The sequence below is a fragment of the Thunnus maccoyii genome, chromosome 22 (genome assembly GCF_910596095.1).
Source record: "Thunnus maccoyii chromosome 22, fThuMac1.1, whole genome shotgun sequence".
Lineage (NCBI taxonomy): Eukaryota > Metazoa > Chordata > Actinopteri > Scombriformes > Scombridae > Thunnus > Thunnus maccoyii.
Window position 1 is genome coordinate 18,646,591 of NC_056554.1, and position 12,133 is coordinate 18,658,723.

Sequence of the window (12,133 nt, forward strand, 5' to 3'; positions counted from 1 at the left end):
GAGAGGAGCAAATAGTTGGCTTTTGGTTGACAGCCAGTCCTGTAAATCCTCCCAGAATGTCACATATAATAGAAAAATAAATGATCTGTAGTTTCAATTTCAATATCACAATAGCTGCACTTATTGTGGTTAACATTACATCCCAGTCTCAGCGGTTCATTGGATAGATAAATATTATTACTAAGTCCCCATAGACTAAAAAATATGTTTTTCTTCTTGTTCCTTTAGTTTGATGTTTGAGCTTCACTGTGCAGAATGATGTATGTGCAGAGTTTGACGTTAAAAGACTGTGTTCACATTTATCTGCTGAAGGTGGAAAATCTCTCTGTGCTTAAATCTGATTTTAAGGGGTCGACCTGTACGCATGATTTGTGACATCACAACTAGTTTGGAGGCCAATCCTGGTCCAGTATTCAACTTACACGAGTGTGATGTGGACACTTGAAGCCTCCAGTGCACAAACACTGATAACAGACTTTACAGTGAACAAGGAGACATCTTGTGTGCTGCAATTAAACATCTGGGGAAAAAACATATTTGCATTATCATATCCTCCATGTCTGGAGGGGATCTTTTAGAATTTTGAAACTGACTTTTTTTGTCTAGTTCCCCATTTCTTAAAGATCCCTTCCAGACATGTATTAAGACATAAATACTCTGCTTGGAACAACAGTGTGTGCCTGATATGGTTTTTCCACAAAAAAAAGTATAATTCCCACTTTAAAATCCTTAAAATGTCATCTACTCCTTCTCCCTCGTTAAAAATACCAGATTCTAGGAATATGCAAATATTTTTCATTTGAGATGTTTAACTGCTGAACACAAGATATCTCCTACTTCACTGTAATATCTATTCTTAATGTGTGCACTGGAGGTTTCAAGTTTCCACATCACATTTGTATAAATTGAATATTTGACCAGGATTGGCTTCCAAACTAGTTGCAATGTCACAAATCATTCTTACAGGCCAACCCCTTAAAATCAGATTCAAGCACAAAGAAACTTTTCATTTTCAGCAGAAAATAGTGTCAAACTCTGCACGTACATCATTCTGTGCAGTAAATCTCAAACATCCAACTGAAGGAACAAGAAGAAAAGCGCATTTTTGAGTGGAAGGGGACTTTAATATCTGACTCTGAAAACAGTAGTTGTAGAGGAAGAAATACTAGATACATTAGTAGCCAGTGGCGGACTAAGTACATTTACTCAAGTACTGTACTCATGTACAATTTTGAGGTACTTGTACTTTACTTGAGTATTTCCATGTGATGCTACTTTATACTTCCAATCCACTACATTTCAGAGGGAAATATTATACTTTCTACTCCACTAAATTTATTTGACAGTTTTAGTTACTTTTCAGATGAAGATTTGACACAATGGATAATATAACAAGCTTTTAAAATACAACACATTGTTAAAGGTGAAACCTGTGGTTTCCAACCTTTTTTGGTTTTTGACGTCTTACAAAAAGCAGTGTGTAGTCGGGGTCACATTTCAGATGTCTGTGAGTTGTTAACAGCTCCACCAAATAGTGATTTTTCCCTCTAAACTTCTCACATGCTTTCATTTCAATAAATGTTCAAATGGTCCAATATTTCACCCAAAAATCAAAGATTAGAGAAGTTTCCAAAAACTGAAAACAGCTTTGTGTATCAGAACTTTGTTTTTTCTTCTTTTCTCTCCCATTAATCATCTCATGACCCCTCAGATTTATCTGATGACCCTTTGGAGGGGCCCGACCCCTAGGTTGGGAACCACTGGACTAAACTAGCTAACTGTATATAAAGTATTTGAAACTAGCTCCACCTCCAGCAGCTACAACAGTAACACACTGCTCTAACACTGATGTTTCAGTATTAATAATTTAATGATTTCATATATAATAATATATCAGTCAGAGGGACCAAAACACTACTTTTATTTTAATACTTTAATAGTTTTACATTCATGCAGGACTTTTACTTGTAATGTAGTATTTTTACATTGCTGTATTGGTACTTTTTCTTAAGTGAAGGATCTGAATACTTCTGCAAACACTGTTAGTTGTAGTAAGCAGCCTGTGACCACTAGAGGGAGCTGAGCGTCGACTCTCTTCTTGAGACGGACGCACAGAGACGTGTTGACGCACAGGGAGACGTATTGACGCACAGAGAGTCTTGTACGTAAAGGAAGAAAGGAGTAGCCTCTCTCCAGCATGGCAGCGACCATAGACAACAGCAATGCAGTACAGGCGACAAAGAGAAAGCATCTCGGGATCCCTGAAGCGGTGTTTGTGGTGCGTAAACCCTCTGAAATGTCTCACTATAACATGTCGGCAGCGTTAAAAAGACGCGTTTGTACTTGTAACCGGCGTGTGGGCGCGTCATGCTAAGTTAGCTAAGCTAGCGAGAGAGCTAACACAAGTGGGGCGGTTGCTCACTGCCATCTATGGACACAGCAGCCTGTACCTCATTTCCACTTTACATTTTTAGCTCATTATAGCTAAATAAACGTCTGTCAATCAACCTAGCTGTGCTAATAAATCTGCTGCTGTCATTTAAAGTAGCGTTAGCTTCCTGCTTCTCCTCCATTCATTGTTAGGTAATATATCACAGTGGAGGAGCCAGGCTAACACTAAATAAAAACAGTTTATGGAGGAATAATTCATCATTGTTGAGGATTTCTACCTAAAGGGATTAAAATTATGCGTTAAAACATGTTTGGGTTGTTGGCTGCCAGGTGTATGGCCACTTAAAGGGGATGTATCATGCACATTTGAAGGTTTATATTTATATTTTAGGGCTCTACTGGAATATCTATCATTATTTATAGTTAAAAACATCTTATTTAGGTCATTATGAAGCCCTTCAGTTTAGCCTCTGTCTGAAACATTGAGGTCGTAGTAAGTGGTGATGATGTACTGTCATAAAACAACAGTCAGGTGCCCAAATGAACATTGAAATAGGTTTTTCTGGTTATAATCATTCCTCCTGTTCATACTGACCATTAGAAGATCCCTTCATAATGTACATACCAGATATGCAATGTATTTAAAAGTTTATCTGAAGCTAATATAAAGCTTCAGCTGACCAAATGAGTCAAATAAAGTCATCTTTCGATGTTACAGTCTTTTTTAGTGCCAAAGTTCCTCTTTTTGTTCCTGCTCTTCCATTGCAGCTCAAGGCAAGGTGAGTTAATTTGTATAGCACACTTCAACAAGACAGTTCAAAGTGCTTTACATAAAACATAAAAGGCTTCAAGGCAAAATGTAAAAGAAACACAAGTTAATATAAAAAAAAGACATTTAAATACAGTTAAATAGAAAGTAAAAATAAGATAAAAATAGATTAAGGCAAATAAAACAGGAGAGTAAAAGTTACAGCGCGAGATATTAATCAAAGGCCTCAAATTTGATTTAGCTGATAAAATGCAGCAACGACCTCAAATCTTCTGGGAGTTTGTTTCAGGGGCCTCATTTATTACCTTTGAGATATATACGTCACTTCCCACCAAAAAGGACAGGAGAATGTGCTCACCTGTACGGAAACTCTGACCCATACATACGAACATTTTGGTGGTGAATCGAAGCCAGTTTGTATAATGATTCCTCTCGCGTATTTCATTTCACTTCACTTCATATCACACGTTTACTATAGATCCACTTTATCAGCAGTGTTGCTTGTGCTTGTAGTCAGCCATAACTATTCCATAAACACCTTTTTTGTGATTTTTTTTTTAAAAAAATTTTTTATTATTGAACTATTAATGAAACGTCTCACCATCACATTCCCAGAGCGCAGAGGAGAGGAGCTGTATGGTGCTCACATTCGGTTGTGAAGCAGTGCAGCTGCTGAAATGCCAGCATGATGCCAGGATTGTGGCATATTGAGTGTGTGGTCTCATCAGTCATGTATGTGTCTATATACAGTAGATGCTTAACAAATACCAAAGCGGTGAGCTTCGGTGTTGCCGTGCCTGCGCTACTTTGTACCCTCTTGCCACATCTTCACTTTTAATCACGTCTAATTTCATGAATTGTTTCGTTTGTTGCTCCGACTGCGTTACCAGCTGCTGCAGCCGTCAGCCGCTCAAACTTTCTTCTTTTTAATGCTGCCGTTCTCCACAGGAACAGATTGTACCTCAATATTCATGAAGGCTTTTGCGTTGACCATTTGCACACGCCATTTTCAGCTTTTGTGCGCACATAGGCTACACTTTTGAGGCCCCAGATATGTGGAGCATAAAAACTGAACGCTGCTTCTCCATGTGTGACTCCGGGGACAGAAAAGAGACCTGTCCTAGACGATCTGAGAGGTCTGGACGGCTCATAATGTAGCATCAGATCAGTGCTTTATAAACCAACAGCAGTATTTTGAAATCAATTGTTTGACAGACAGGGAAGCCAGTGTAAAGATCTGAGAACCGGAGTGATGTGACGTCTCGAGCAGCAGCGTCCTGAATCAGCTGCAGCTGTCCGATCGATATTTTAGAGAGACCTGTAGTCGAATCGACCGAAGATAAACACATGGACGAGTTTTTGCCAAATCCCACTGAAAGTCCTTTTTAATTCTTGATATATTCTTTGTCTATCTTAATGTGGCCGTTGAAATTCACGTCTCAGCAGGGAAACACAAAGAGGGAATTTAAAGCTAAAAAGACTGTAAATGTGTCAGATATCCACTTGATATGACTAACTCAGACTGCTGAAGCCTCATATAAGCTTCACATCAACTTTTAAATGCATTTTTGCAGAAAGCGACTGTGTACACTGTGGATTTTGGCCTCCATCACTTACATTGAAAACACATGTGAAGGGGATCTTTTAGCAGCCAGTAAGAACAGAAGGAACGATTACAGTTCACTCGTCATATGTGCACCTAACTAGCTGTTTTAAGACTTAAAAAAAATTGTGAACGTATCCTTTAAATTGAACAGTATTCCTAATAGTTTCCCCTCCTCATGTATGTTTATGGGGTGGACGAAATATTAGGAACACTTGTCAATTTAATGAACTACAGTATACCACCACCATCCACTAAGACCTCAAGATTAAACATAAGATAGAATTTATAGCAGCGCTGTTGTGTTGGATTACACTAGATTGCACAGTTGTTCCTAATAAAGTGCTCGCTGAGTGTTTATTGATATTGGCTTGCATGTGAGCTGATGAGTAACAAAGTGCAGAATAGGGTGATTTATCAGCTAATTTAGAAACAGTCTCACCATTACGTCATTCGTCCACCTAACAGCACTGAAAATATCCTGCTCAGTATATCTCATCAAGCTAAAAAAAAGCTAATTTAAGAGATTCTTATCAAAAAAAAGTTTTGATTTTAAACAAAGATTGTCTGATATATGATTATTGACTCTAACAACTCAGTGTCATTCCAGTTTTAATGTCTTGGCTCACTGTTTGTACTCTGCAGGAGGATGTTGACTCTTTTATGAAGCAGCCTGGCAATGAGACAGCAGACTCAGCGCTGAGGAAGCTGGACGAACAGTACCAGAAATATAAATACATGGAGCTCAACCTGTCCCAGAAGAAACTCAGGTAACAACATACAGACACCAAGTTTCTCTGTCCCGCTCAAAATTAAACAGTGTAAAGGGACATCTAATCATTTGCAAATAGAAGAGCATTTATCAGCTGTTTTAACTGTATTTACATGTGATTTTTACATCATGTGATATATTTCAAGCTGCTTTTAATCTCGTTTTCCCTTGTTTGAAGTTAGCTTTGCTTTGGTGTACAGAAATACACACTGTTTCATGTTTTTTTTTTTCTTTTTCCTGACTCTTTCTCTCTGGGTACGTAGGTTGAAAAACCAGATCCCACAAATCACACAGACGCTAGAAATCCTACGGCACATGCAGAAGAAAAAGGTGCGTTTTTGTGACCTAACTTTGAACAAATGTTTGTTGTCATTTTCTCATGAAACACACAGTAACAATACAACAGTTTGAGACCAGAAAATGCACATATATAACACAAACACCCACGTACACGCACTCAATTTGCACCGGTATGTGATAGAATACAAATAAAACAAAATACCTCCCTGTATTCTTTACTAATTCCTCTCAGTTAAAGCCTACATTCCCATCTTTCATGACATTATTTGCCATTAAAAATGTAAGTTAGTCTTTCCGGACCGATACAATCTAAAAGCTGGAGCGTCTATACTTTTCCAACATAGATCAATAGCTCTCCTGGCTTGAAGAAGTCCGAAATTAGTGTGTTTCGATGTACAGTGTATTTAAAGTCCTTCAGATATATTCCAAGCACAGAGTTTGATGTTTAAAGGGACTTTGGATCTTTGGACATTCCTATAAAAAAAAAATAGAGCACCTTTCTCTCTCAAACATTTCGTACAAACATCTGGAATATTAGCAGACACATGATGAAGCTTGACAGGACTTATGTACATTAACTACTTATATTGGAGTCATTTAAAACTTGCTAGTTGTGCTAAACTGGTATGACATCAATGTATTATGCTATGAGATGGCGGTGTGGTGGGTAAAACGTGTTGCAGTCTTAATTTGTTGTTGATTTAACTTGTCTGAATAATCCGCGAATGACCCGAGATGAAAATAAAAGGATCACAGAAGGAATTTCTAACCGGATCAATAGACCTTTGACTGTTTTAACTCAGCTGCTTAACAAAAAACGTCACATTTCAGCACAGACGCAGGCAGTTTATTGGTCATGTCAGGTTTTAATGTAGAAATCTTCAGTTATGCTCTCTCCACCTTCTTATCAATCAACATTGATGTGTCACAATATCAAGTATCTGTTGAGCTTCAAGCTTGCTTAAGCTTGATCTAAGAGGTTTAAAATGAAAAGATTTATGTGCTGCAAATACAATTTACTAACTAAATTATACAAAAATGAATAAATCATCTTTCTTGTTCGTATAAATCTTTATGAACTACAAACTATTCTTAATGTTCAGGTTTGTCGTGGCTAGAGCTGCAACGATTAATCAATTAATCAGTCGACAGAAAACTTATACCAACTTTTTTGATAATCGATTAATAGTTTTGAGTCTTTTTTTTTTTTTAAGAGAAAAAAACGTCCAAATTTTCTGATTTCAGCTTCTCAAATATGAATATTTTCTGGTTTATTGAGTCTTCTGTGACAGTAAGGAAATATCTTAATCAGTTTTCACAATTTTCAGACATTTTATAAACCAACCGACTAATCAATTTAATCAAGAAAATAAACAACTAACAACTTTCTTCTGGACAAGTGCTCATCTCTCCTCTATTAGAGCTGTGTGATAGAAAATTCAAGATCAAACTTTGTTTAAAAAAATAACTGAAAAGTCCGTTTTTGACCAAGTTTGCTGTCATTTTTTTTCTTTTTACACAGGAGACCACAGACCCCATGGAAACACACTTCCTATTGGCTGACAATGTTTACTGCAAGGCCTCAGTGCCGCCCACCGATAAAGTCTGCCTATGGTTAGGAGTAAGTAGAGCTCTGATTTACGTCTCAAAGAACTTTATAGATACAGAATATAAGTCACAAAAGACATCAGCATGTGATGTTTGGAAAGAGGTTTAAGTTACTGTCACTGTGAGGCTGTAAACTCTCAACTCAATAGTCTTCTTCTTCTTCATCATCATTCTCCCTCCAAAGGCTAACGTCATGTTAGAGTACGACATCGACGAAGCCCAGGCTCTCCTAGAGAAGAACCTGTCCACAGCATCTCGTAACCTAGAGACACTCGAGGATGACCTGGATTTCCTGCGAGACCAGTTCACCACCACCGAAGTCAGTATCCTTCCACCTGGACCTGTAGTCCACGCAGGTTTGGCTCACAGCCGGTTTAAAGTGACAGGAAGTTCGGTGAAGCTGTTCCTGCTCACTCGTGTGTTTTATATATTACTTTACCAAGTTTATTCTCTAGTGATGCCCCCTTTGAACATTTTGATTTTCTTTTTTTGTCAATTGTTAATAAAAAAGATAACACAGGTAAGAAAAACAAAATTAACAAGAAAAAAAATGTACATTAAGTCAAATCTCTGTTTTTTTTATGTCAACATGATTCAATTTAAAGGTCTTAAAAATTACATCTTTACTTCTCATGTGATGTACTGATTGGCCCAAATATAAAAGACGACCCCCGTTTTTCCAACACATTTTCAGAAAAATACTTTATGAAGATAAAAACACACTTTTACACTGTTGGGAAAGTTTCCCAAAGATACTATTTATCAAAGGAGAATAAAGTCCTCGTCCTTAAATCATTTTCTCTTATAAAAGGGAAATAGCACCATTAAAGCAGAACGTAAAGTGCAAATTTGTGTACTTGTCAATCAGTCACTCACTCACAGTCTCCTGTGTCATTGTTGGAAGCATTGATATTATTTTCTCTGGCATTCACCATTTTTAAGACTTTGTGTCTTTTCGAGCTCCTCATCAAGTGTGACAGCAGAGATTCTCGGCTGCCTGATCGGTCCGCAATCTGTTTCTAAAGTAAACTCACTCGTCATGAATTTTATTTCCTCCATTGTAGGAAAACATGTTACACGAGCCTTCAGAAACTCCTGCAGGTTAAACTGAACTAACCAAACACTTTTAGTGCTGACAGACTCTTAACAGACTCAATATAAACGGACTTCGAAACACTTGCTAGCGTTCATCAAGGCTACAAACACATGATGCAGCTCTCTGTATAAGCCAGTATTATAGATACTCGCCGATACATCGCCTTCTATTCGGGCCGATATGGTATTTCTCATAAAAACAGGATGTTGTTTGGGACAAAAAAAACAAAGAGGTATCAGTTTAAATGGTAGAGAAAAAAACACATTGTACCTTTCATGCAAAACAGAAAAATAAGAAGATAAATTGCACATTATTGATGGATTTTTGAGAGTTTAAAGGATGTTTACTACTTTTTTTTTTTTTTTTTTACATGATTACATAATATTAAACCTTTTTAATAAGGATCTTTTTTTAAGAGAAAGATGTTAAGTGACTAGTAGATGTACTAAAGTGAACATTACTGTTAAAAAATAAACTTCAGTGCCCTCTAGTGGACAAACTGTATAATGGAAACAGAATTTCTATATCACCTTTACCTTTAGTTCTTATGAAAAGGTATGTCCAGAGATTTTACAGGTAGTTTTATGAAAATGTTTTTATATAACTTGGGTGAACTGACCTTTTTAAATCTATGTTGAGGAATAGTGTTGTATTAGTTTGCTTATTTACCAGCCTGACAGTCAGTGTTGAGTTTACAGTTCTGTAGTTTTCTGTAAAAGGGACCAAAACAGGAAACTACAGCTACTATATGTCTCCAGGTCCAACACTAAATGGAAAACTCTGTTTTTACTATGACTAATCATGATGCTGTCACTGTGCCGCCGCCGCTGCTGTTGTTCCTTAACCCAACGCTCCCCTCAGACATGGCACGAGTCTACAACTGGGACGTGAAGAGAAGGAGCAAAGAAAACCTCCTCAAATCAGCAGACAAGTCTTAATATTGACAAAACAGCCTCCACATCCCCTCCTGCTAACTATCTTCTCCTTTAGTCAATGAAAAACAAACCCTGTCCCCTCCTCCCCTCTCCTCCCCCCACACATCATATGTATGTTCACCCCAGAGCTCAGCAGATGGAGGGCATGTTTAAAACATTTCAGCGTGTTTGATTTAACTCTGTATTTGGAAGACGAAACCGGTTAAATCAAGCACACTTTTCATAAATCTGTCTGGTTTTGAATATGCCCTCTCATCACGTCTGGCTCTATCTACCACAACTACTGTTTTCTGTTGATTTGTTACTTTTTAAAGTATTTTTTCAAGTAAAAACTAACAAAAAAAACAAAGGCAACGAGGCAACTTTTGTATTCTTTTTAATGATTTAAGTATGTTCCTGTTATTTTCGGCAGATTTCTGAGTGAGGGTTCTCTCGCATCGTCTTTACCTCCATGCATTTTCCTGACTCACTGACCCGGCACCTCTGGTTTTTCTTTTGGGGTTTTTTTTGTTGTTCTTATTTTTATTTTTTTCTCAACCTGCAACAACATTCTCACTTGGGATTTTTACTTGAATTGATTATCGTTGAAGCGCAGTTGCCATTATACTCCAGTAGAATCAGGCTTGTAGGATGGCTGAGATCTCAACAGAAGAAGAATACAGAATTTAAAAACTAGTTTCGCCTTGTGGCTCCGGTTTTCACCTAACTACAGGACTTTTTTTTAGGAGTTCAGAAGGATCGATGACTCTGTTCCCCGTCTGTAGTCCTGCTCCAAACCTGCTGCTCCTCCTCCTCCTCCTCCGTCCCTTTTACTCGACCATCTCTTCCTCTCCTCCAGTTCTCCTCTTTCGACGCTTCCTCTGCTCCCCCCCTTTTACCGCTGTTCTGTCTGTATTTATTTGTCTCTCACTGTACTCATTAAACAATGAATGAAGTAAATGAAGAACATTGGGCAAAGAGATGAGACCTTGACCTGGTTCTCTGTGTGTTATTTTTCTGATGAGAACTCCCCCGACAAAAAGGTTGATGGAGGTTAGAAAAGAAGAATATTTAACATTTAATGATGTTTGGAGTCGAGTACCTGCATGTAATCGTGTCGGGTTTCCTTTAAAACAGAACATTTAAGCAGAATCAAAGGTCTAAGAGTAGCATCAACAGTAACTACAGTTGAAGACAAACAGCATTTAGCAAGGTTATAATTTCCACCAGTACAGTTGAAAGTAAGTAAATGTCAACTTTATTGCTTGCCGCTGTAATATATTATCGTCATACTCTAAATTCATCCCTCCTGTTCTTTCTCCCAGAGCTTCATCTTGAACTTTTCCCTCTTCCCAAAAAATGCAACCCTTTTCCCTTTTTTTTATTAATCCTGTCATCTGTCATTTTAAGATTCTGGATAAAGAAGCCAAAATAAGCAGTGTGTAGAGGAGACGTTGTAGTGCCTTTTTTAATTGACTGAGAGAAATAAATTTATTAAATCTGCAGAATGCAACTTTTTGAGCTGATTCAGCTGACAGTTTGAAGTGTATCAAACCTTTGCTGCTCAGTGTTCGGTGTCTCCACCCAGTGGTGATGTGAGGAACTACAGCACATTTCAAGAAAATCGGTGCAGATCTACATCAGCTTATTTTATCTTTTTTAGTTTTTCCATTCATCTGTTAAATCTAACTAATCCACATCTTATGACTAGGATCAACATATTTTTATTGTACTTAATTACTCTCAAATGGCATAAAATGTGTGTTTCTTTGATCACACAGTGCAATGTACACTTGAGAGGAGAAAATAATGTTAGGAGAGAAAAAGCAAAATCTAATTTTTTGGCAAAACATAAAAGAATTAATTTTTGACATGTGGTAAGATCTATTAAAGACCCCTCCCAGTTTGCTTTAAGACATAAAATACTCTGCTTTGACTAATAATTTGTGTCTGATGTTTTTCCACAAAAAAAAGTTCAATTAACGGGTTAAAGATTCTTAAAATGACATCCCCTTCTTCTGCCTCAATCCAGAATCTATGAATATGTAAATATTTTACATTTCAAAATGTCTCCTCGTTGTAAAGTCCATTCTCAGTGTTTGTGTACCAGAGGCTTCAAGTTTCCACATCACACTTGTGTAAGCTGCATACTGGACCGCGATTGGCTCCAATTACTTGTGATGTCACAAATCGTGCAAATCGTAAGTACAGGCCTTAAACTCAGATTTTTAATGAGCGCAGAGAAAACTTTCCACTTTCAGCAGATGAATATGAAAACAAGCTTTCTAGTGTCAAACTCTGCACATACATCATTCTGCACAGTGAAGATCAAACATCCAACTGAAGGAACAACACATGTTTGAGTGGAGGGAGGCTTTAATTATTGTATATGATGTATGGCTTAAACCCCTCTCCAACCCCAACTACCACTCTCTATACATTGTGTATGTATCTAGTCACCCTATTCAGTGTATTGCGTGCTACAGACTACACATGGCAGCTTTATTATATGCACAACCAGGTCAGGTAACCTACAGTTAATTGGTTAAACAACTTTATTTAGGAGTATGTACCATGTGAGTCCAATATAAACTAAAAAGGTGTTAAAACTATAACACAGTGCCTCTCAAAATTAGGGAATAATGCATGACTCACTTTTAGTTGACATATTTTAGTGGTG

General features: G+C 37.4%; 1 protein-coding gene across 1 annotated transcript; it reads left to right on the forward strand.

Moving 5' to 3' along the window:
- Positions 1–2,137: 2,137 nt before the first annotated feature.
- vbp1 (von Hippel-Lindau binding protein 1) lies at positions 2,138–10,446 on the forward strand. The gene is made up of 6 exons (XM_042400883.1): positions 2,138–2,278; positions 5,409–5,533; positions 5,799–5,865; positions 7,358–7,456; positions 7,628–7,766; positions 9,401–10,446. The coding sequence occupies exons 1-6, from the start codon at positions 2,198–2,200 to the stop codon at positions 9,475–9,477; spliced, it is 588 nt and encodes a 195-aa protein (XP_042256817.1). The 5' UTR covers positions 2,138–2,197; the 3' UTR covers positions 9,478–10,446.
- The last annotated feature ends 1,687 nt before the right edge of the window (positions 10,447–12,133 follow it).

Coding starts and splice junctions, on each gene's coding strand:
- vbp1 (XM_042400883.1), top strand. CDS start 2,198: ATGGCAGCGACCATAGACAACAGCAATGCAGTACAGGCGACAAAGAGA. Junction 2,279..5,408: donor TCCCTGAAGCGGTGTTTGTG/GTGCGTAAACCC, acceptor TGTACTCTGCAG/GAGGATGTTGACTCTTTTAT. Junction 5,534..5,798: donor CTGTCCCAGAAGAAACTCAG/GTAACAACATAC, acceptor CTGGGTACGTAG/GTTGAAAAACCAGATCCCAC.